Source organism: Heterodontus francisci, chromosome 26 (assembly GCF_036365525.1).
Source record: "Heterodontus francisci isolate sHetFra1 chromosome 26, sHetFra1.hap1, whole genome shotgun sequence".
NCBI lineage: Eukaryota > Metazoa > Chordata > Chondrichthyes > Heterodontiformes > Heterodontidae > Heterodontus > Heterodontus francisci.
The window spans coordinates 72,480,555-72,505,805 of record NC_090396.1 but is presented as its reverse complement, the minus strand read 5'-3'; the positions used below and the strand labels follow the sequence as shown (position 1 = coordinate 72,505,805).

At 47.5% G+C, this 25,251-nt stretch overlaps 1 protein-coding gene across 2 annotated transcripts in view; it reads left to right on the top strand.

Moving 5' to 3' along the window:
* Positions 1-25,251, top strand: part of ca10a (carbonic anhydrase Xa) — a 640,282-nt gene that overhangs the window by 547,087 nt on the left and 67,944 nt on the right. For both annotated transcript variants that reach the window (XM_068058728.1, XM_068058727.1), the window contains exon 7: positions 6,285-6,439. In XM_068058728.1, coding sequence (XP_067914829.1) covers positions 6,285-6,439 — 155 coding nt within the window. The remainder of the gene's footprint in view (positions 1-6,284; positions 6,440-25,251) is intronic.

Sequence of the window (25,251 nt, the reverse complement as noted above, 5' to 3'; positions counted from 1 at the left end):
CAATAGTACTGAAGACCTGTGCTCCAGAACTTGCCAAGCTGTTCTAGTACAGCTACAACACTGGCATCCACCTTGCAATGTGGAAAATTGCCCAGTTATGTCCTGAACAAAAAAGCAGGACAAGTCCAACCCGGCCAATTACCGCCCCATCAGTCTACTCTCAATCTTCAATAAAGTGATGGAAGGTGTCATCGACAGTGCTATCAAGCGGCACTTGCTTAGCAATAACCTGCTGGGTGACACTCAGTTTGGGTTCCGCCAGGGCCACTCAGCTCCTGACCTCATTACAGACTTGGTTCAAACATGGACAAAAGAGCTGAACTCAAGAGGTGAGGTGAGAGTGACTGCCCTTGACATCAAGGCAGCATTTGACCGAGTATGGCATCAAGGAGCCCTAGCAAAACTGGAGTCAATGGGAATCAGGGGAAAACTCTCCACTGGTTGGAGTCATACCTAGCACAAAGCAAGATAGTTGTGGTTGTTGGTCAATCATCTCAGCTCCAGGACATCACTGCAGGAGCTCCTCAGGGTAGTGTCCTAGGCCCAACTATCTTCAGCTGCTTCATCAATGACCTTCCTTCAATCATAAGGTCAGAAATGGGGTTGTTCGCTGATGATTTTACAATGTTCAGCACCATTCACGACTCCTCAGATACTGAAGCAGTTCATATAGAAATGCAGCAAGACCTGGGCAATATCCAGGCAAGTAATATTCGCACCACACAAGTGTCTGGCAATGACCATCTCCAATAAGAGAGAATCTAACCATCTCCCCTTGATATTCAATGGCATTACCATCGCTGAATCCCCCACTATCAACATCCTGGAGGTTACCATTGACCAGAAACTGAACTGGAGTAGCCATATAAATACCATGGCTACAAGAGCAGGTCAGAGGCTGGGAACCCTGCGTCGAGTAACTCACCTCCTGACTCCCCAAAGCCTGTCCACCATCTACAAGTCACAAGTCAGAAATGTGATGGAATACTCTCCACTTGCCTGGATGGGTGCAGCTCCAACAACACTCAAGAAGCTTGACACCATCCAGGACAAAGCAGCCCATTTGATTGGCATCCCATCCACAAACATTCACTCCCTCCACCCCTAGTGCACAGTGGCAGCAGTGTGTACCATCTACAAGATGCACTGCAGCAACTCACCAAGGCTCCTTAGACAGCACCTTCCAAACCCGTGACCTCTACCACCTAGAAGGACAAGGGCAGCAGATGCATGGGAACACCACCACCTGCAAGTTCCCCTCCAAGTCACACACCATCCTGACTTGGAACTATATTGCCGTTCCTTCACTGTCGCTGGGTCAAAATCCTGGAACTCCCTTCCTAACAGCACTGTGGGTGTACCTACCCCATATGGACTGCAGCAGTTCAAGAAGGCAGCTCACCACCACCTTCTCAAGGGCAATTGGAGATTGGCAATGAATGCTGGCCTAATCAGCATCTCCCAGATCCCTGAACAAATTTTTAAAAAGGTAATATACCGGCATGGATTAAGGATTGGTTAAGAGGCAGAAAACAGAGATTAGGAATAAACGGGTCATTCTCGCGTTGACAGGCTGTGACTAGTGGGGTGGGGCAGGGATCAGTGCTTGGGCCCCAGCTGTTTGCAATATATATCAATGATTTGGATGTGGGAACCAAATGTAATATTTCCAAGTTCGTGGATGACACAAAACTAGGTGGGAATGTGTGTTGTGAGGAAGATGCAAAGCGGCTTCAAAGGGATTTGGACAGACTTAGTGAGTGGGCAAGAAGGCGGCAGATGGAATATAATGTGGAAAAATGTGAGGTTATCCACTTTGGTAGGAGGAATAGATGTGCAGAGTATTTCTTAAATGGTATAAGAATGGAAAGTGTAGATGTTCAAAGGGACCTGGGTGTCCTAGCCAATAAGTCACTGAAAGATAACATGCAGGTGCAGCAAGCAATTAAGAAGGCTAATGGTATGTTAGCCTTTATCACAAGAGTACAGGAATAGTGAAGTCTTACTTCAATTGTATAGAACCTTGTTTAGACTGCACCTGGAGTACTGTGTGCAGTTTTGATCTCCTTACCTTAAGAAGGATATTATTGCCATAGAGGGAGTGCAACGGAGGTTCACCAGACTTGTTCCCGGGATGGCGGGACTGTCCTATGAAGAGAGATTGGGGAAACTGGGCCTGTATTCTCTAGAGTTTTGAAGAATGAGAGGTGATCTCATCGAAACCTACACAATACTTAAAGGTATAGACAGGGTAGATGCAGCTGATGTTTCCCCTGGTTGGGGAGTCTAGAACCAGGGGACACAATTTCAAAATAAGGGGGAAGCCACTTAGGACCGAGATGAAGAGAAATTTCTGTACTCAGAGGGTTGTGAATCTTTGGAATTCTCTACCCCAGAGGGCTGTGGAAGCTCAGTCATTGAGTATGTTTAAAGACGAGATTGACAGATTTCTAAATACCAATGACATAAGGGGATATGGGGATAGTGTGGGAAAAAGGCATTGAAGTGGATGATCAGCCATGATCGTATTGAATGGTGGGGCAGGCTCGATGGGCTGAATGGCCTACTCCTGCTCCTATGTTCCTCTCTTCCTGTAGCTAGATAGATCCTCTTCATCACCAAAACCACCTATTTCCAGCTCTGTATGACCACCAGTCCCAGAACTGTTATAGCCCCGGAATGTTAAAAATCCATAGATTGTTTTTTTCATTTGTTCGGCAGATGTGGGTGTTGCTGACTTTTTCTTTCTTCTTCTTTGGCCTCCTTGTCTCGAGAGACAATGGGTATGCGCCTGGAGGTAGTCAGTGGTTTGTGCAGCAAACTAGTCGCTGACCAGGCCAGCATTTATTGCCCATCCCTAATCCCTGTACTGTTCCAGTCCCTGTACTGTTGCAGACCCTGTACTGTTCCAATCCCTGTACTGTTGCAGACCCTGTACTGTTCCAGTCCGTGTACTGTTACAGTTACTGTACTGTTACAGACCCTGTACTGTTCCAATCCCTGTACTGTTGCAGACCCTGTACTGTTCCAGTCCGTGTACTGTTACAGTTACTGTACTGTTACAGACCCTGTACTGTTCCAATCCCTGTACTGTTGCAGACCCTGTACTGTTACAGTTACTGTACTGTTACAGACCCTGTACTGTTCCAATCCCTGTACTGTTGCAGACCCTGTACTGTTCCAGTCCGTGTACTGTTACAGTTACTGTACTGTTACAGTCCCTGTACTGTTCCAGTCCGTGTACTGTTACAGTTACTGTACTGTTACAGTCCCTGTACTGTTCCAGTTCCCTGTACTGTTACAGACTCCTGAACTGTAACTGTCCCCTGTGCTATTTTCAGGGGAGATGGTGGTGTAGTGGTAATGTCACTGAGCTGGTAATCCAGAGGCCCAGACAGTGCCCTGGGGAAACGGGTGGAATTTAAATTCAATTAATAAATAATTCATAAAAAATTAATTCATAAGTTCAATTAATTATTTATTAATAAAAAAATCTTGAATTGAAAGTTATTCTCAGTAATGGTGCCATGAAACTATCAATTTTCATTTTTTTAAAACCTCTCTGCTTCACTAACGTCCTTTAGGGAGGGAATTCTGTCGTCCTTGCCCGGTCTGGCCTACATGTGACTCCAGACCCACTGCAATGTGGTTGACTCTTAACTGCCCTCTGAAATGGCCGAGCAAGCTATTCAGTTGTCAAGGGCGATTAGGGATGGGTAACAAATGCTGGCCTTGCCAGCGATGCCCACATCCCATGAAAGAATGAAAAAAACAATTACAGCCCCTTGCACTGTTACAATCCCTGTACTGTCACAGACTCTGACACTGTGTCTCAGTGACTCCTACTGTCGGGTGTGTTACCATAGTAACTGACATCTTTACTCACTAAGGCCTTTGAACTATTTCTCAATGACTGCCAGTACTTCAGAAATCTCTTAAACTCACTGAGACAGAAAATCTCAAATCATCAGAAAAGCCTCTGGCCATTTCTAAAGGAGTCAGTTGCCGAGAAGCCCCAGGCAGACCGAACATGAATAGTAATTTATTGCAGACAATCACACCTCCGGAGGTCAGCTGTTGCCTGCATTAATAAGGGACGGATGATGGCAGTAATTCCATTCGTACTTGTCCCAGTACAATTAGGAAGTCCGCTTGGGAAGTGTACGCTGTTATCCGATGCTGAGCAACTGATAAACCAAGAAATCAGAAATCTTATTAACACTCGCCTCCCACACTCTCTAAACTGGTGCTCATCCTCAATTCTGCTGCCTGTGTCCTAACCCACACCAAGCTCCATTCATCCATCACCCCTGTGCATGCCAATGGCTCCCAGTCTGACAATGCCTGGAGTTTAAAACTTTCCTCCTTGTTTTCCGATTCCTCCTTGGCCTCGCTCCTCCCTATCTCTGTAACCTCCTCCAGCCCCACAACCCTCTGAGATCTCTGTGCTCCTCCAATTCCGGCCTGTTGATCATTCCTGACTTTAATCGCTCCACCATTGGTGACCGTGCCTTCAGCTGCCTGGGCCCTAAGCTCTGGGATTCCCCCGCTAAACCTCTCCAACTCTCTCTCCTCCTGTAAGATGCTCCTTAAAACCGACCTTTTTGACCACCTGACCTAATATCTAAGTATGAGGCTCGGTGACAGATTTTATCAAATAATACTCCCATGCAGCACCTTCAGATGTTTTTACTGCATTAAAGGTGCTGTCTAAATGCAGGTTGTTGTTATTGGTACTGTCGTCCCATTCTAATGCCTTCTTTCCCCGTTTCCATTCGGAATCTGTTCCGTTGTGTCCTGTCCCTGCATTCACTGCCCCCGTTCATCTCCCTTAACGAGTATTGTGTTGCTTTTTAGGCTTTTTTTTTCTAAATTCTGTGCCTTTGCTCTTTTCCCCCAGTTATTCCTCCATCATGCACCATTCTCTAGCAGAGAAATTGCTCTCCCCTGGTCTAGCTCACATGGGCCCTGGATGCCCCCCTCCCCATTCATCCCAGCACTGTTTCTCAATGCATCAGCTCTTCACTCTGTATGCTGGCACTCTCTCCCCTCACCTCAGTTCAATTGATTCACTTTCCTCCTTCCCCAGTTAATGCTGGCATCCACTCCCAGCTTATTGCCCACCTCCCAGTCCCCTCCATTTCCCCCTCCCTCCTTTCTCCCTTGCTCTGAAACGTTGCCTCCTACTCAAATCTCGCCTCTAATGTCAATCAAACTCAGCCTGTGCTGCATGAGACGTTTATTTGAAAGGATCAGGACAAAGGAAATAGATACAAGGGTTCGGCAGGGGAGGGGGTGGAAGAGGGGGCAACGTGCTGTGTTGAGTAAGGAAAGTGCGAGGAAGATAAAGAGCGGGAGAAAGAAAGCGGAAAAGTCAGGCAGGCAGTGAGCATCCAGAACAGAAACACCAAGTGCAACTCCAGTGGAACGATCAATTAATGAAAGTAGACCAAGCAAACAGAGTAAGAGTCTGTATCAGAGCCACTGCACACGTAGACTGCGCCCAAACCTCCATTGTTTAACCCGCCAGCTGCAGCAAATTAACCCACTTCACAAACAGATTTCTGAGTATTTGCCACTGCCTGGAGATTTTCATGCAACATGATATTTCTGGATTTTTTTTTTCCTAATTTCTTTCATTTGACTTTCTCCACTCCTCTCCTGGAGGTGCAGAGCCTTACACGGCCTCCCATCCCTCACCCCGAGTGGCTAATCAGCTTGCGAGTATTGCTGGGCTATTCGGCTCATGGGGGCACCACTGCCAAGTCCAAATCTGCCCTCTCGCCCAATGCCTGCAAATTCCCACTTCCCAGCAATGGTGCCCTGTTAGTGACAAGGAAACATGTGGGAGTGTGGGAGGGAGGAATGGGGGTGTAAAGGGCAATTGTAGCTCTGCCCCAATAGAGTGTTGTCAACCCTCCAGGCTTGCCCTGGAGTCTCCAGGAGTTGAGGATTAATCTCCTGGACACTGCTGCAGATCCATTGACAGAACAGCATCCCCGTGGTTACAGAACAGTGCGGTGTGGTATGAGGGCGATCTGTTGTAATGCAGAGAAAACAGATGCCTAATTAACAATTTATTCAGCAATTACCATCTCTAATTATTCATGGAAATATTCCACCCCTAATTCAATACTTGGATAGGGAAGTATTTAATCTGATTCTGTGGAATATTTGATTTGGAATTGTCCAGATTTAAAACAGATCATTCCAGCATTGTTATAACTCTTGGGACTGGGGCCCTGACATGGGATCATTTCAGATTGTTTGTGTTTATTTTCTAGATGATGCTTATTTACTGCAGGGACTAAACATTGAAGGGCTTTACCCCGAGACCCCGAGCTTCATAACATACGAGGGATCCATGACAGTCCCACCTTGTCACGAAACCGTGACCTGGATTATAATGAACAAGCCAGTCTATGTCACACGGATGCAGGTAAAGGTTTTCAATCACTTGGAGTAGGATCCAAACCACGCTTTCCGTTTCTGTGAATTTAACACGTGTCTGTTAAAGAAAACTGTGCATTTTTGTAGCTCCTTTCACCACCTCAGTATGTCACAAAGCGTTTCACAGCCAATGAAGGACTTCTTTGAAGTGTAGTCACCGGTGTAATGTAGGAAACACAGCCGCCAGTTTGTGCACAGCAAGATCCCACAGACAGCAGTGTGATAATGACCTGATAATCTGTTTTTGTGAAGTCAATTGTGGGCTGAGTCTTTGGAATAATGACTCTGGGATCTTTTATGTTCACCTAAGAGGGCAGGCGGGGCCTCGTTTAAACGTCTCATCCGAAAGACGGCACCTCTGACAGTGCAGCACTCCCTCAGTACTGCACTGGGAGTGTCAGCCTGGATTTTATGCTTAAGTCTCTGGCGTGGTTATTGAACCCAGAACCATCTCACTGTGAGGCAAGAGAGGGTGTTACTCTCTGAGCCTCAGCTGACACGGCCTCTGTTGACAAAGTATTCAGTGTTGTGGGGTACTGGGAGTCGGGGAGGGGGTTGTGCCCTCTGGGTGGGTCATGACACACCTGCACCTGTCTTCACCCGAGGTGCACACTCCTGCACTCTCTGGACGGGGAGACTGAGGGCTTATCAGGGACCTGATTGTTTCTTTGTGATTCAGATACAGAGTTTGATGGCAACATCCATCCACTGCTTTTCTGCAAACTAACTGACCCAACAACAGCTTGCATTTATATAGTGACATTAAGTTTAGTAAAAGCAGGAGTGCTGTCAACCAGAATTTGACACCAAAGCCACAAAATGAGATATTAGAACATGTAATGAGAAGCTTGGTCAAAGAGGTAGGTTGGAAGAAGTGTCCTCAAGGAGAAGAGAGAAGGTGGAGAGGTTTAGGGAGGGAATTCCAGAGCTTGGAGCCCAGACAGCTGAAGGTACAGCCACCAATGGTGAAGTGATTAAAATCAGGGATGCTCAAGAGGCCAGAATTGGAGGAGCGCAGATATCTCAGAGGGTTGTGGGGCTGAAGGAGGTTACAGAGGTAGGGAGGGATGAGACACAAGTAGAAGACACAAGTTCCATGCCAGAAATAGGCAGTAACCTAGGAGATAAAAAAAGTGAGGAAATTAAGTATATTCATATCAGCTGAGAAAAAGTATAGGAGAAACGTAAGGGACTAAGATCTGACAAATGGCCTGGATCTGATGGTCTACACCTTAGGGTTCCAGAAGAGGTAGCTGCAGATATAGTGGATGCGCTAGCTATGATTTTCCAAAATTCCTTAGATTCGGGAATGGTCCCATCAGATTGGAAGTTGGCAAATGTTACACCGCTTTTCAAGAAAGGAGGGAGAGAGAAAACAGGGAACTACAGACCAGTTAGCCTAACATCAGTCGTTAGGAAAATGCTAGAATCTATTATTAAGGAAGTCTTAACATTGCACTTCGAAAAGCACAGTATGATTAGAACAAGTCAACATGGTTTTACTAAAGGGGAATCCTATTTGACAAATTTATTAGGGTTTTTTGAGGGTGTAACTAGTAGGGTAGATAAAGGGGAACCTTTATACCTGAAGGTAGTATACCTGGATTTCCAAAAGGCATTCGATAAGGTGCAATATAAAAGATTAATAGGCAAGATAAGGGCTCATGGTGTTGGGGGTAATATATTGGTGTGGATAGATGATTGGTTAACAGACAGGAAGCAGAGAATGGGCATAAATGGGGCATCTTCAAGTTGGCAGGCAGTAAATAGTGGAGCACCGCAAGGATCAATCCTGGGGCCTCAGCTATTTACAACCTATGCTAATGACTTGGATGGAGAGACAGAGAGTAATGTATCTAAATTTGCTGATGATACAAAGCTCAGTGGAAAGGTAAACTGCAGGGAAGATGTAGAGAGGCTGCAAAGAGATATAGACAGGTTAAGTGAGTGGGCAACAAGGTTTCAGATGAAGTGTAATGTAGGGAAGTGTGAAGTTGTTCACTTTGGCCGTCAGAATAGAAAAGCAGAATATATTTTAAAAGGTGTGCAACTTGTAAGTGTCGATGTGCAAAGAGACTTGGGTGTGCCTGTACAAGGAACGCAGAAAGTTAGCATGCAGGTACAACAAGCAATTAGGAAGGCAAATGGCATGTTGGCCTTTATTGCAAGGCGATTGAAGTACAGGAATAAGGAAGTATTGGTACAATTGTACAGGGTTTTGGTGAGACCACATCTGGAATACTGTGTGCAGTTTTGTTGTCCACATTTAAGAAAGGATATACTTGCATTGGAGGCAGTGCAACAAAGGTTCATTGGATTGGTCCCTGGAATGAGGGAGTTGTCCTATGATGAGAGGCTGAGTAAATTGGGCCGATATTCTCTGGCGTTTAGAAGAATGAGAGGTGATTTCAATGAAACATACAAAATTCTAAAGGGGCCGGATAGGGTAGACACTGAGATAATATTTCCGCTGATCGGGGAATCTAAAACCCAGGGGCACAGTCTCAGGATAAGGGGCCAATCATTCAGGACCAAGATGAGGAGAAATTACTTTACTCAGAGGGTTGTGAATCTTTGGAATTCTCTACCCCAGAGGGTTGTGGATCCTCCATCATTGAATACATTTAAGACTGGGATCGACAGATTTTTGGTCTCCGACGGAATGAAGGGATATGGGGAGCGGGCAGGAAAGTGGAATTGAAGCCCAAGATCAGCCATGATCGTACTGAATGGCGGAGCAGGCTCGATGGGCCGAATGGTCTACTCCGTATGATATGCTCCTATTTCTTGTGTTCTCGTGAGGCCATGGGATTTGAAAGCAAGGATGAGAATTTTAAAGTCAAACAGATTTAAAACCCAGCACAGAGCTAGGATCAAAGTTCGGAATTTCCTCAACTGTCCAGGGGCAGGAGGAGGCCATTCAGCCCCTCGAGCCTGCTCTACTGTTCAACTAGATGATGACTGACCTATACCTCAACTCCATTTAACTGCCTTTGCTCAGTAACCCTTGATCCCCTTACCCTACAAAGATCTATTGCTTTCAGTCGTGAAAGCTCCAATTGTTCCTGCGTTCACAGCTTTTTGCAGGAGTAAGTCCCAGATTTCCACTACCCTTTGTGTGAAAGAGTGTTTCCTGATTTCTGTCCTGTGACCCAGCTCTAGTTTTAGATGGTGCCCTCTCCTTGTAGCTGCATGTCACACCAGCGGGCATTCCCCTAGTGTGCCAGCAAGAGACATAAATAGCCACAATATAAAGAGCCTGGGGCTGAGGCTCCCTCTTTAAAAGCAAAAGTCCCTTTTTAATGTTTTTATGAAGTTGTTTTCTGCAATAACTGCTTTGGCAGTGAGAAGTTTCAGATTTAATTTTGTTTTTCGTGGCGCTTGCCCAGTCAGTTCATCTCGGAAATTACAATCTTTCTCGAGAACAAAATCCATTTCAACTCCAAGCTGGCAGGAAGTATGATTTCCTTTCTCTAGCTTTTGTGAAATGATTCGTACAGATTGTTGCAGTAAAATAGGATCTGGGTTTTTAAATAGTGCAGGCTGGGGGGATCATTTATATCCACACATCATAATCACTGGTGATGGTCAAGCCTTTACACAAAAGAGAATGAAATCTGGGACACAGTGTTTAGATGGAGCAGTGAATCCTCCCGGAATCGTAGTCTGCAATCCCTGGTGAAAAGTGGCAAATGCACAGAAAGTGCTGATACAGAATGGTCAGGCAGCTAGGACATCCAACCTGACCCTCGCTTCTCTCCCTCTGACCCCTCTCGCTCCCCTTTCCCCCTTCCTCTCCCACTCCTCTCCCCCACACCCCTCTCCCTCCCTCCCCTTCACTTCTCTCCCTCTGACCCCTCTCGCTCCCCTTTCCCCCTTCCTCTCCCACTCCTCTCCCCCACACCCCTCTCCCTCCCTCCCCTTCACTTCTCTCCCTCTGACCCCTCTCGCTCCCCTTTCCCCCTTCCTCTCCCACTCCTCTCCCCCACACCCCTCTCCCTCCCTCCCCTTCACTTCTCTCCCTCTGACCCCTCTCGCTCCCCTTTCCCCCTTCCTCTCCCACTCCTCTCCCCCACACCCCTCTCCCGCCCTCCCCTCCACTTCTCCCTCTCTGACCCCCATCTCACTGCCCTTTCACGCTCCCTCTCCCATTCCTCATCCCCCACACCCCTTTCCCTCCCTCCCCTCCACTTCCCTCTCTCACTCCTTCCCTTGCCCTTCCCTCCCTCTTCCCTCTCCTCATCCCCCACCCCTCTCCCAGCCATTTTCTCCCTCTCTGTCCCTTCCACTCTCCTCCCCTCTATCTCCCCCCCTTTCCCCTCCCAACCCTCTCCCCTGAAACCCTCCATCTCCTGTCCCTCCGTTCCCTCACCCCCTCTTTGCCCATTGCCCTGCAAATTTCTCCCATTCAAGTATTTATCTAATTCTCTTTTGAACGTTACTATTGAATCTGTTTCCACCGCCCTTTCAGGCAGTGCGTTCCAGATCACAACAACTCACAGTGTAACATAAATGCCTCTCATCTCTCTGTCTGGTTGATTTAATGATTTACATCATTATTAAAATCATCACCTGGAAGATGAAGGTCAACGAGACAAAAAAAACCAAAACTATTACACTGTAAAATCAAATGCAGGAAATGAACCTTGTTGGTCATTGTGAAGAGTTTGCTTTCGCTATTCTAGCTTGTTCTTATCATCCAACTTATGGAAAAGAGTTAGGAGTTTGGTTCGAACAAACCCCAGAGGTGGCTTTGTCTGGTTAAATCATTGAATAGTGAGTCAAAGAACAGTATTTGGTTCTGTTATGAACAAAGAGATTGGGGGAGGGCAGGAGGGGTTTCAAGTGTCTAAATTCCAATTGGTCTTGAGAGGGTAGGGTGAGGGTTATGGAAAATTTAACTCTATAACTTCCTGAGTCAGACCCTTCCTCAGCCAAGATCCACACTGCCACATCTCCAGGAGCTGTCTCACTAGTGGTCAAGACTAGAAACCTCTGGCTAATGTTTCTCCTCCATAGCCCAGGGTTACTGAAGGCTCTGACCCATGAAGTCTATTCTTGCTGCGAGTGTGTCAGATATTTTGGCTGTGTATAGAGAGACCTTGTACTAACCTATAAATCATGTAGGATTTTTATTCTGTTTTAACGATGTCAGAACTGACTGCTACATGCTGTGAACATCACTGTGACACACCAACTACTCACCACTCTGTGACATCACCACCTACTCACCACTCTGTCACATAACTGTGACACACCACCTACTCACCACTCTGTGACATCACCACCGACTCACCACTCTGTGATATCACTGTGACACACCACCTACTCACCACTCTGTGACATCACCACCTACTCACCACTCTGTCACATCACTGTGACACACCACCTACTCACCACTCTGTGACATCACTGTGACACACCACCTACTCACCACTCTGTGACATCACCACCTACTCACCACTCTGTCACAACACTGTGACACACCACCTACTCACCACTCTGTCACATCACTGTGACACACCACCTACTCACCACTCTGTGACATCACTGTGACACACCACCTACTCACCACTCTGTGACATCACCACCTACTCACCACTCTGTGACATCACTGTGACACACCACCAACTCACCACTCTGTGACATCACCAACTATTCACCACTCTGTGACATCACTGTGACACACCACCTACTCACCAGTCTGTGACATCACCACCTACTCACCACTCTGTGACATCACTGTGACACACCTCCTACTCACCACTCTGTGACATCACCAGCAACATTAAAAGGATTTTCAAGTTGAATTCTTAACTTGGCCTTTACAGTTTATGTGAGCAACTGCTACCCACTGAACATAACCCCGATTCAAACATCATCTTCAGAGCATAGAGGTCCATTCAAAACAATCCCCATTGCATAGAATTCCAAATAGTCCAACTCCTTCCCACTCGCTCCCAGTGTATAGAATTCCAAATAGTCCAACTCCTTCCCACTCGCTCCCAGTGTATAGAATTCCAAATGGTCCAACTCCTTCCCACTCGCTCCCAGTGTATAGAATTCCAAATAGTCCAACTCCTTCCCACTCGCTCCCAGTGTATAGAATTCCAAATATTCCAACTCCTTCCCACTCGCTCCCAGTGTATAGAATTCCAAATGGTCCAACTCCTTCCCACTCGCTCCCAGTGTATAGAATTCCAAATAGTCCAACTCCTTCCCACTCGCTCCCAGTGTATAGAATTCCAAATATTCCAACTCCTTCCCACTCGCTCCCAGTGTATAGAATTCCAAATGGTCCAACTCCTTCCCACTCGCTCCCAGTGTATAGAATTCCAAATATTCCAACTCCTTCCCACTCGCTCCCAGTGTATAGAATTCCAAATGGTCCAACTCCTTCCCACTCGCTCCCAGTGTATAGAATTCCAAATAGTCCAACTCCTTCCCACTCGCTCCCAGTGTATAGAATTCCAAATGGTCCAACTCCTTCCCACTCGCTCCCAGTGTATAGAATTCCAAATGGTCCAACTCCTTCCCACTCGCTCCCAGTGTATAGAATTCCAAATGGTCCAACTCCTACCCACTCGCTCCCAGTGTATAGAATTCCAAATGGTCCAACTCCTACCCACTCGCTCCCAGTGTATAGAATTCCAAATGGTCCAACTCCTACCCACTCGCTCCCAGTGTATAGAATTCCAAATAGTCCAACTCCTTCCCACTCGCTCCCAGTGTATAGAATTCCAAATGGTCCAACTCCTTCCCACTCGCTCCCAGTGTATAGAATTCCAAATATTCCAACTCCTTCCCACTCGCTCCCAGTGTATAGAATTCCAAATGGTCCAACTCCTTCCCACTCGCTCCCAGTGTATAGAATTCCAAATATTCCAACTCCTTCCCACTCGCTCCCAGTGTATAGAATTCCAAATGGTCCAACTCCTTCCCACTCGCTCCCAGTGTATAGAATTCCAAATAGTCCAACTCCTTCCCACTCGCTCCCAGTGTATAGAATTCCAAATGGTCCAACTCCTTCCCACTCGCTCCCAGTGTATAGAATTCCAAATGGTCCAACTCCTTCCCACTCGCTCCCAGTGTATAGAATTCCAAATGGTCCAACTCCTTCCCACTCGCTCCCAGTGTATAGAATTCCAAATGGTCCAACTCCTACCCACTCGCTCCCAGTGTATAGAATTCCAAATATTCCAACTCCTACCCACTCGCTCCCAGTGTATAGAATTCCAAATGGTCCAACTCCTACCCACTCGCTCCCAGTGTATAGAATTCCAAATGGTCCAACTCCTTCCCACTCGCTCCCAGTGTATAGAATTCCAAATGGTCCAACTCCTTCCCACTCGCTCCCAGTGTATAGAATTCCAAATGGTCCAACTCCTTCCCACTCGCTCCCAGTGTATAGAATTCCAAATATTCCAACTCCTTCCCACTCGCTCCCAGTGTATAGAATTCCAAATGGTCCAACTCCTTCCCACTCGCTCCCAGTGTATCGAATTCCAAATATTCCAACTCCTTCCCACTCGCTCCCAGTGTATAGAATTCCAAATGGTCCAACTCCTTCCCACTCGCTCCCAGTGTATAGAATTCCAAATAGTCCAACTCCTTCCCACTCGCTCCCAGTGTATAGAATTCCAAATGGTCCAACTCCTTCCCACTCGCTCCCAGTGTATCGAATTCCAAATATTCCAACTCCTTCCCACTCGCTCCCAGTGTATAGAATTCCAAATGGTCCAACTCCTTCCCACTCGCTCCCAGTGTATAGAATTCCAAATGGTCCAACTCCTTCCCACTCGCTCCCAGTGTATAGAATTCCAAATGGTCCAACTCCTTCCCACTCGCTCCCAGTGTATAGAATTCCAAATGGTCCAACTCCTTCCCACTCGCTCCCAGTGTATAGAATTCCAAATGGTCCAACTCCTTCCCACTCGCTCCCAGTGTATAGAATTCCAAATGGTCCAACTCCTTCCCACTCGCTCCCAGTGTATAGAATTCCAAATGGTCCAACTCCTTCCCACTCGCTCCCAGTGTATAGAATTCCAAATGGTCCAACTCCTTCCCACTCGCTCCCAGTGTATAGAATTCCAAATGGTCCAACTCCTTCCCACTCGCTCCCAGTGTATAGAATTCCAAATGGTCCAACTCCTTCCCACTCGCTCCCAGTGTATAGAATTCCAAATGGTCCAACTCCTTCCCACTCGCTCCCAGTGTATAGAATTCCAAATAGTCCAACTCCTTCCCACTCGCTCCCAGTGTATAGAATTCCAAATGGTCCAACTCCTTCCCACTCGCTCCCAGTGTATAGAATTCCAAATGGTCCAACTCCTTCCCACTCGCTCCCAGTGTATCGAATTCCAAATATTCCAACTCCTTCCCACTCGCTCCCAGTGTATAGAATTCCAAATGGTCCAACTCCTTCCCACTCGCTCCCAGTGTATAGAATTCCAAATGGTCCAACTCCTTCCCACTCGCTCCCAGTGTATAGAATTCCAAATGGTCCAACTCCTTCCCACTCGCTCCCAGTGTATAGAATTCCAAATGGTCCAACTCCTTCCCACTCGCTCCCAGTGTATAGAATTCCAAATATTCCAACTCCTTCCCACTCGCTCCCAGTGTATAGAATTCCAAATGGTCCAACTCCTTCCCACTCGCTCCCAGTGTATCGAATTCCAAATATTCCAACTCCTTCCCACTCGCTCCCAGTGTATAGAATTCCAAATGGTCCAACTCCTTCCCACTCGCTCCCAGTGTATAGAATTCCAAATAGTCCAACTCCTTCCCACTCGCTCCCAGTGTATAGAATTCCAAATGGTCCAACTCCTTCCCACTCGCTCCCAGTGTATAGAATTCCAAATAGTCCAACTCCTTCCCACTCGCTCCCAGTGTATCGAATTCCAAATATTCCAACTCCTTCCCACTCGCTCCCAGTGTATAGAATTCCAAATGGTCCAACTCCTTCCCACTCGCTCCCAGTGTATAGAATTCCAAATAGTCCAACTCCTTCCCACTCGCTCCCAGTGTATAGAATTCCAAATGGTCCAACTCCTTCCCACTCGCTCCCAGTGTATAGAATTCCAAATAGTCCAACTCCTTCCCACTCGCTCCCAGTGTATAGAATTCCAAATAGTCCAACTCCTTCCCACTCGCTCCCAGTGTATAGAATTCCAAATGGTCCAACTCCTTCCCACTCGCTCCCAGTGTATAGAATTCCAAATGGTCCAACTCCTTCCCACTCGCTCCCAGTGTATAGAATTCCAAATGGTCCAACTCCTTCCCACTCGCTCCCAGTGTATAGAATTCCAAATGGTCCAACTCCTTCCCACTCGCTCCCAGTGTATAGAATTCCAAATGGTCCAACTCCTTCCCACTCGCTCCCAGTGTATAGAATTCCAAATGGTCCAACTCCTTCCCACTCGCTCCCAGTGTATAGAATTCCAAATAGTCCAACTCCTTCCCACTCGCTCCCAGTGTATAGAATTCCAAATGGTCCAACTCCTTCCCACTCGCTCCCAGTGTATAGAATTCCAAATGGTCCAACTCCTTCCCACTCGCTCCCAGTGTATAGAATTCCAAATGGTCCAACTCCTTCCCACTCGCTCCCAGTGTATAGAATTCCAAATCATCCAACTCCTTCCCACTCGCTCCCAGTGTATAGAATTCCAAATAGTCCAACTCCTTCCCACTCGCTCCCAGTGTATAGAATTCCAAATAGTCCAACTCCTTCCCACTCGCTCCCAGTGTATAGAATTCCAAATTCAATTCAATTTCCTCTCTAAAACCCACCTCTCTGGCCCCTGCTAAAATCTCTGCTTCTTTGCTTGGTGGTGATTTCTGACTGATTGCCCTGCTGTGAAGTTCCTGGGGGGTCTTTTCCTATATTAAAGCTGATGCATCAACGTGGGTTGTTGGTATTTTGCCTCTATTTACCAAATGTAATCTGCAGACAGTAGTAACTGTTTGAAGAGTAATCAGTGCTGTGAATTATTTCTGTTGGTTTAGTTCAGACTGTGTGACTGATGATATTGGCATTGATCTGAAGATGAACAAATGGGCTATATTTACCTGGAGTTAATCCAAGCAGAACATCTGTGTAATTTGATGTAATTTCTTGCCACATTAATTCTCACAATGCAATTGTATTAATGTTAAGAATGCACGTTGTACAAAGTTTGGCACTGTGTCTCAGGCATAGTAATGTGACCTTTCTCAGTTTCCACTGAGAATTGCAGTGTTTTAATCATCTTTCCAGAATGAAGTAATGGAGAGGGTTAATGAGGGTAGAGTGGTTGATGTTGTGTTTACGGAATTTCAGAAGGTGTTTGCTAAAGTACCACCTAATTAGCAAAATTGAAGCCCCTGACATTAACGGGACGGTGGCTGTGTGGGCACAAAATTAGCTAAAGAACCAAAAGCAGAGAGCAGTGGTGAATGGTTGTTTTTCAGACTGGAGGATGGTAGACTGTGGTGTTCCCCAAGGGTCAGTGATAGGAACACTGCTTTTTTTGCTATATATAAATGACTCGAATCTTGGAATACAGAGTTGGATCTCAAAATTTGCCGATGATACCAAACTTGGAGGAGTGGCAAACAGTGAGGATGACATGAACCGCCTGCAACAAGACATAGATAAGCTAGCAGAATGGGCAGAGAAGTGGCAGATGGAATTTTAATACTGACAGGTGAGAGGTGATGCATTTTGACAGAAGGAATAGGGAGAGGTAATATAGACTTAATGGCACCGTTCTAAAGAGCGTGCAGGAACAGAGGGACCTGGGGGTGCATGTGCATCGATCTTTGAAGGTGGCAGGACATATTGAGAGAGTAGTTAATAAAGCAGATGGGATCTTGACCTTCATAAATAGAGGCATTGAGTACAAAAGCAGGGAAGTTATGCTGAACCTTTATAAAGCTCTGGTTAGGCCCCAACTGGAGAGTTGCATCCAGTTCTGGTCACCACACTTCAAGAAGGATGTGAGGATCCTCGAGAGGGTGCAGAGGAGATTTACCAGAATGATTCCAGGGATTTTAGTGTCAAGATTAGGTTGGAAAAGCTGAGTTTGCCGTCCTTAGAACAAAGGAGATTGAGGGGAGATTTGATAGAAATGTGAAAGATTATGACAGGCTTAGATAAGTTAGATAAGGAAGAACTGTTCCCATTAACAAATTGTACAAGGACTAGGGGACACAGATTGAAGTTTTTTTGACAAGACATGAAGGGGGAGTATGAGGAAGAACTATTTTCACGCAGTGGGTGGTAATGACCTGTAACTCGCTGCCAACGAGGATGGTAGAGGTGGAGACGATCAATGACTTCAAGAGGAAGTTGGATGACCACCTGAGAGAAATAGACTTGAGGGCTACGGGGATTGAGCGGGGAGTGGGACTGACTGCACAGCTCTGTGGAGAGCTGGCACGGACTGGATGGGCCAAATGGGTATACCGGACATTATTTCAAAGTTTGCTGATGACACAAAACTGGTAAATGTAGTAAACAATGAAGGGGACAGTAAGAGACTCCAGGGCTCAGAGACAGAGTAGTGAAATGGGCAGACACACGGCAGATGAAATTTAACATAGCAACAATAACCTCAAGTAGTAAAATGTCCCATGACGCTTCACAGGAACACGCTCAAACAAAATTTCACACTGAGAAACATAAGCAGATATCAGGACAGGTGGAAAAAAGCCTGGTCAAAGAGGTAGGTTGTAAGAAGCATCTTCGAGGAGAAGCGAGACAGAAGGAGAGGCAAAGACGTTTAGGGAGGAAAGTCCAGAACTTGGGGCCTCAGCAGCTGAAGGCATGGCCACCAATGAGAAAAGAAAGACTTGCATTTCTGTAGCGCCTTTCACAACCACCAGATGTCCCAAAGCGCTTTACAGCCAATTTGTGCACAGCAAGATCCCACAAACAGCAGTATGATAACGACCAGATTATCTGTTTTTGTGATATTGGTTGAGGGATAAATATTGGCCCCAGGACACCAGGGATAACTCCCCTGCTCTTCTTCAAAATAGTGCAATGGGATCTTTTACATCCACCTGAGAGGACAGATGGGGCTTTGCTTTAACATCCCATCTGAAAGACAGCATTTCTGACAGTGTAGCACTCCCTTGGTACTGCACTGGAGTGTCAGCCTTGACTTTTGTGCTCAAGTCCTGTAGTGGGACTTAAACCCGCAATCTTCTGACTCAGAGCACGAATGTGACCCACTGAGCCAATGCTGACAGATATGGCAGAGCAATTAAAATCGGGGATGCTTAAGAGGCCAGAATTAAAGGAGCACAGATATCTCAGAGGGTTGTGGGGCTGAAGGAGGTTACAGAGATAGGGAGGGTTGTGGGGCTGGAGGAGGTTACAGAGATAGGGAGGATTGTAGGGCTGGAGGAGTATACAGAGATAGGGAGCGGCAAGACTGTGGAGGAATTTGGAAATTAGAATGAGAATTTTAAAATTGAGGCATTGCTTAACCAGGAGACAGTGTAGGTCAGTGAGCACAGGGATGATGGGTGAACAGGACTCGGTGCGAGTAAGAATATGGACAATAGAGTTATGGATGGCCTCAAATTTACAGAGAGTAGAACATGGAGGCTGACCTGGAGTGGGATGAAATAATCTAGTCTCGAGGTAACAAAAACATGGAGCAGGATTTCAACAGCAGATGAGCTGAGGCAGGGTGGAGTTGGATGATGTTATGGAGGTGGAAATGGGCAGCCTTAGCAGATATGTGCTTGGAAGCTCATCTCAGGGTCAAATCTAACACCAAGAATGGGAAGAGTGTGGTTCAACCTCAGCCAGTTTCTAGGGAGAAGGATGTAGTTGGGGGCAAGGGAATGGAATTTGTGGTTGGGTAAGTTGAATGTCATCAGATTGCATGTGGAAACTACCGCTGTGTTTTCAGCTGATGTCATCAAGGGGCAACATGTATATGAGAAATAAGGTGGGTCCAAGGATAGATCCTTGGGGGACACCAGAGGTAACGGTGTGGGAACAGGAAAAGAAGGTTGGAATTCTCTACCCCAGAGGGTTGTGGATGCTCCATCATTGAATATATTTAAGGCTCGGATAGATAGATTTTTGGTCTGTCAGGGAATCAAGGGGTATGGGAAGCGTCTGGGAAAGTGGAGATTTTTTAAATTTGTTCGTGGGATGTGGGTGTCGCTGGCCAGGCCAGCATTTATTGCCCATCCCTAACTGCCCTTGAGAAGGTGGTGGTGAGCTGCCTTCTTGAACCGCTGCAGTCCATGTGAGGTAGGTACACCCACAGTGCTGTTAGGAAGGGAGTTCTAGGATTTTGACCCAGTGACAGTGAAGGAACGGTGATATAGTTCCAAGTCAGGATGGTGTGAGACTTGGAGGGGAACTTGCAGGTGGTGGTGTTCCCATGCATCTGCTGCCCTTGTCCTTCTAGTTGGTAGAGGTCACGGGTTTGGAAGGTGCTGTCGAAGGAGCCTTGGTGCATTGCTGCAGTGCATCTTGTAGATGGTACACACTGCTGCCACTGTGCGTCAGTGGTGGAGGAAGTGAATGTTTGTAGATGGGGTGCCAATCAAGCGGGCTGCTTTGTCCTGGATGGTGTCGAGCTTCTTGAGTGTTGTTGGAGCTGCACCCATCCAGGCAAGTGGAGAGTATTCCATCACACTCCTGACTTGTGCCTTGTAGATGGTGGACAGGCTTTGGGGAGTCAGGAGGTGAGTTACTCGCCACTGAATTCCTAGCCTCTGACCTGCTCTTGTAGCCACGGGATTTATGTGGCTACTCCAGTTCAGTTTCTGGTCAATGGTAACGGCCAGAATGTTGATGATGGGGGATTCAGCGATGGTAATGCCATTTGACATCAAGGGGAGGTGGCTAGATACTCTCTTGTTTGAGATGGTCATTGCCCGACACTTGTGTGTGCGAATGTGTTGAGGCAGAATGTCAGCCCTGATCGTATTGAATGGTGGAGCAGGCTTGAGGGGCCGAATGGCCTACTCCTGCTCCTAATTCTTGTGTTCTTATGAATGGAAATTCATTGGGGTAAATATTGGAACCTGGTGAGAAAAGGGGGAGGGAGAGCGAGGCAAACAGGAGCAATTTGGCTGGGATATGTCTGGCTATACTCCCAATGCATGGCGGGCGTATTTGTCAGATGTCGCTGAGAAGGTTTGACCCAGTGGGTCATATTCCTACCTTTACCTCAGAAAACCATGGGTACAAGCCCCATTCCAGAACTATAATCCACAGTCCAGGACGGCACGCCTAATGCCATTCCGAGACAGTGCTGCACTGGCTTTCAGATGAGATGTCACACCAAAGCTTTGCCGGCCTGTTAGGTGGACACTATACAAACAAGGGCAAGAGCCTCCAACCGTGACCTAGCCAACCATGATCCCTCAAAGCAAAAACAGATTAACTGGTTATTACCTGCCTGTTCTTTGTGGGATCTTGCTGTGTGTGCTTCCACAACAACATAACAGAAATACACATACAAAAATTAATTGACCTTGGTGAGAGTCAGTGTGTGTGGAACTGTACCCCAGGAAGAGTCAGTGTGTGGAACTGTACCCCAGGAAGAGTCAGTGTGTGGAACTGTACCCCAGTGAGAGTCAGTGTGTGTGGAACTGTACCCCAGTGAAAGTCAGTGTGTGGAACTGCACCCCAGTGAGAGTCAGTCTGTGTGGAACTGTACCCCAATGAGAGTCAGTGTGTGTGGAACTGTACCCAGTGAGAGTCAGTGTGTGTGGAACTGTACCCCAGTGAGAGTCAGTGTGTGTGGAAATGTACCCCAGTGAGAGATAGTGTGTGGAACGGTACCCCAGTGAGATTCAGTCTGTGTGGAACTGTACCCCAGTGAGAGTCAGTCTGAGTGGTACTGTACCCGAGTGAGAGTCAGTGTGTGTGGAAATGTACCCAAGTGAGAGTCTGTGTGCGGAACTATACCCCAGTGAGATTCAGTCTGTGTGGAACTGTACCCCAGTGAGAGTCAGTGTGTGTGGAACTGTACCCCAGTGAGAGTCAGTGTGTGTGGAAATGTACCCCAGTGAGAGTCAGTGTGCGGAACTATACCCCAGTGAGATTCAGTCTGTGTGGAACTGTACCCCAGTGAGAGTCAGTGTGTGTGGAACTGTACCCCAGTGAGAGTCAGTGTGTGTGGAACTGTACCCCAGTGAGAGTCAGTGTGTGTGGAACTGTACCCCAGTGAGATTCAGTCTGTGTGGAAATGTACCCCAGTGAGAGTCAGTGTGTGTGGAACAGTACCCCAGTGAGAGTCAGTCTGTGTGGAACTGTACCCCAGTGAGAGTCAGTGTGTGTGGAACTCTACCCCAGTGAGAGTCAGTGTGTGTGGAAATGTACCCCAGTGAGATTCAGTCTGTGTGGAAATGTACCCCAGTGATAGTCAGTGTGTGTGGAACTGTACCCCAGTGAGAGTCAGTGCATGTGGAACTGCATCCCAGTGAGAGTCAGTCTGTGTGGAACTGCACCTCAGTGCGAGTCAATGTGTGTGGAACTGTACCCCAGTGAGATTCAGTCTGTGTGGAAATGTAACCCAGTGATAGTCAGTGTGTGTGGAACTGTACCCCAGTGAGAGTCAGTGTGTGTGGAACTGCACCTCAGCGCGAGTCAATGTGTGTGGAACTGTACCCCAGTGAGAGTCAGTGTGTGTGGAACTGCACCCCAGTGAGAGTCAGTGTGTGTGGAACTGTACCCAGTGAGAGTCAGTGTGCATGGAACTGTACCCCAGTGATAGTCAGTGTGTGTGGAACTGTACCCCAGTGAGAGTCAGTTTATGTGGAACTGCACCCCAGTGAGAGTCAGTCTGTGTGGAACTATACCCAGTGAGAGTCAGTCTGTGTGGAACTGTAACCCATTGAGAGTCAGTCTGTGTGGAACTGTACCCCAGTGAGAGTCAGTGTGTTTGGAACAGTACCCAGTGAGAGTCAGTCTGTGTGGAACTGTACCCAGTGAGAGTCAGTGTGCGTGGAATTGCACCCCAGTGGGAGTCAATTTGTGTGGAACTGTACCCCAGTGAGAGTCAGTGTGTGTGGAACTGCACCCCAGTGAGAGTCAGTCTGTGTGGAATTGTACCCCAGTGAGAGATAATGTGTGTGGAACTGTACCCAGTGAGAGTCAGTCTGTGTGGAACTGTACCCCATTGAGAGTCAGTCTGTGTGGAACTGTACCCAGTGAGAGTCAGTGTATGTGGAACTGCATCCCAGTGAGAGTCAGTCTGTGTGGAACTGCACCTCAGTGCGAGTCAATGTGTGTGGAACTGTACCCCAGTGAGATTCAGTCTGTGTGGAAATGTAACCCAGTGATAGTCAGTGTGTGTGGAACTGTACCCCAGTGAGAGTCAGTGTGTGTGGAACTGCACCTCAGCGCGAGTCAATGTGTGTGGAACTGTACCCCAGTGAGAGTCAGTGTGTGTGGAACTGCACCCCAGTGAGAGTCAGTGTGTGTGGAACTGTACCCAGTGAGAGTCAGTGTGCATGGAACTGTACCCCAGTGATAGTCAGTGTGTGTGGAACTGTACCCCAGTGAGAGTCAGTTTATGTGGAACTGCACCCCAGTGAGAGTCAGTCTGTGTGGAACTGTACCTCAGTGCGAGTCAATGTGTGTGGAACTGTACCCCAGTGAGAGTCAGTGTGTGTGGAACTATACCCAGTGAGAGTCAGTCTGTGTGGAACTGTAACCCATTGAGAGTCAGTCTGTGTGGAACTGTACCCCAGTGAGAGTCAGTGTGTTTGGAACAGTACCCAGTGAGAGTCAGTCTGTGTGGAACTGTACCCAGTGAGAGTCAGTGTGCGTGGAATTGCACCCCAGTGGGAGTCAATTTGTGTGGAACTGTACCCCAGTGAGAGTCAGTGTGTGTGGAACTGCACCCCAGTGAGAGTCAGTCTGTGTGGAATTGTACCCCAGTGAGACATAGTGTGTGTGGAACTGTACCCAGTGAGAGTCAGTCTGTGTGGAACTGTACCCCATTGAGAGTCAGTCTGTGTGGAACTGTACCCAGTGAGAGTCAGTGCGTGTGGAACTGTACACCGGTGAGAGTCAGTCTGTGTGGAACTGTACCCCAGTGAGAGTCAGTGTGTGTGGAACTGTACCCCAGTGAGATTCAGTCTGTGTAGAACTGTACCCCAGTGAGAGTCAGTGTGTGTGGAACTGTACCCCAGTGAAAGTCAGTGTGTGTGGAAATGTACCCCAGTGAGAGTCAGTGTGCGTGGAATTGCACCCCAGTGGGAGTCAATCTGTGTGGAACTGTACCCCAGAGAGAGTCAGTGTGTGTGGAACTGCACCCCAGTGAGAGTCAGTCTGTGTGGAATTGTACCCCAGTGAGAGATAGTGTGTGGAACGGTACCCCAGTGAGATTCAGTCTGTGTGGAACTGTACCCCAGTGAGATTCAGTCTGTGTGGAACTGTACCCCAGTGAGAGTCAGTCTGTGTGGAACTGTACCCCAGTGAGAGTCAGTCTGTGTGGAACTGTATCCCAGTGAGAGTCAGTGTGTGTGGAACTGTATCCCAGTGAGAGTAAGTCTGTGTGGAACTGTACCCCAGTGAGAGTCAGTCTGTGTGGAACTGTACCTCAGCGAGAGTCAGTCTGTGTGGAACTGTATCCCAGTGAGAATCAGTCTGTGTGGAACTGTACCCCAGTGAAAGTCAGTGTGTGTGGAAATGTACCACAGTGAGAGTCAGTCTGTGTGGAACTGTACCTCAGTGGGAGTCAATGTGTGTGGAACTGTACCCCAGTGAGAGTCAGTGTGTGTGAAACTGCACCCCAGTGAGAGTCAGTCTGTGTGGAACTGTACCCCAGTGAGAGTCAGTCTGTGTGGAACTGTACCCCAGTGAGAGTCAGTCTGTGTGGAACTGTATCCCAGTGAGAGTCAGTCTGTGTGGAACTGTATCCCAGTGAGTGTCAGTCTGTGTGGAACTGTACCCCAAAGGGAGTCAGTCTGTGTGGAACTGTATCCCAGTGATAGTCAGTGTGTGTGGATCGTACCCCATTGGGAGTCAGTCTGTGTGGAACTGTACCCCAGTGAGAGTCATTCTGTGTGGAACTGTAGCCCAGTGAGAATCAGTCTGTGTGGAACTGTACCCCAGTGAGAGTCAGTGTGTGTGGAACTGTACCCCAGTGAGAGTCAGTGCCTGTGGAACTGTACCCCAGTGAGAGTCAGTGTGTGTGGAACTGTATTCCAGTGAGAGTCAGTGTGTGGAACTGTATCCCAGTGAGAGTCAGTCTGTGTGGATCTGTATCCCAGTGAGGGTCAGTGTGTGTGGAACTGTATCCCAGTGAGAGTCAGTGTTTGTGGAACTGTATCCCAGTGAGAGTCAGTGTGTGTGGAACTGTATCCCAGTGAGAGTCAGTGTTTGTGGAACTGTATCCCAGTGAGAGTCAGTCTGTGTGGAACTGTATCCCAGTGAGAGTCAGTGTTTGTGGAACTGTACCCCAGTGAGAGTCAGTCTGTGTGGATCTGTATCCCAGTGAGGGTCAGTGTGTGTGGAACTGTATCCCAGTGAGAGTCAGTGTTTGTGGAACTGTATCCCAGTGAGAGTCAGTGTGTGTGGAACTGTATCCCAGTGAGAGTCAGTGTTTGTGGAACTGTATCCCAGTGAGAGTCAGTCTGTGTGGATCTGTATCCCAGTGAGGGTCAGTGTGTGTGGAACTGTATCCCAGTGAGAGTCAGTGTTTGTGGAACTGTATCCCAGTGAGAGTCAGTGTGTGTGGAACTGTATCCCAGTGAGAGTCAGTGTTTGTGGAACTGTATCCCAGTGAGAGTCAGTCTGTGTGGATCTGTATCCCAGTGAGGGTCAGTCTGTGT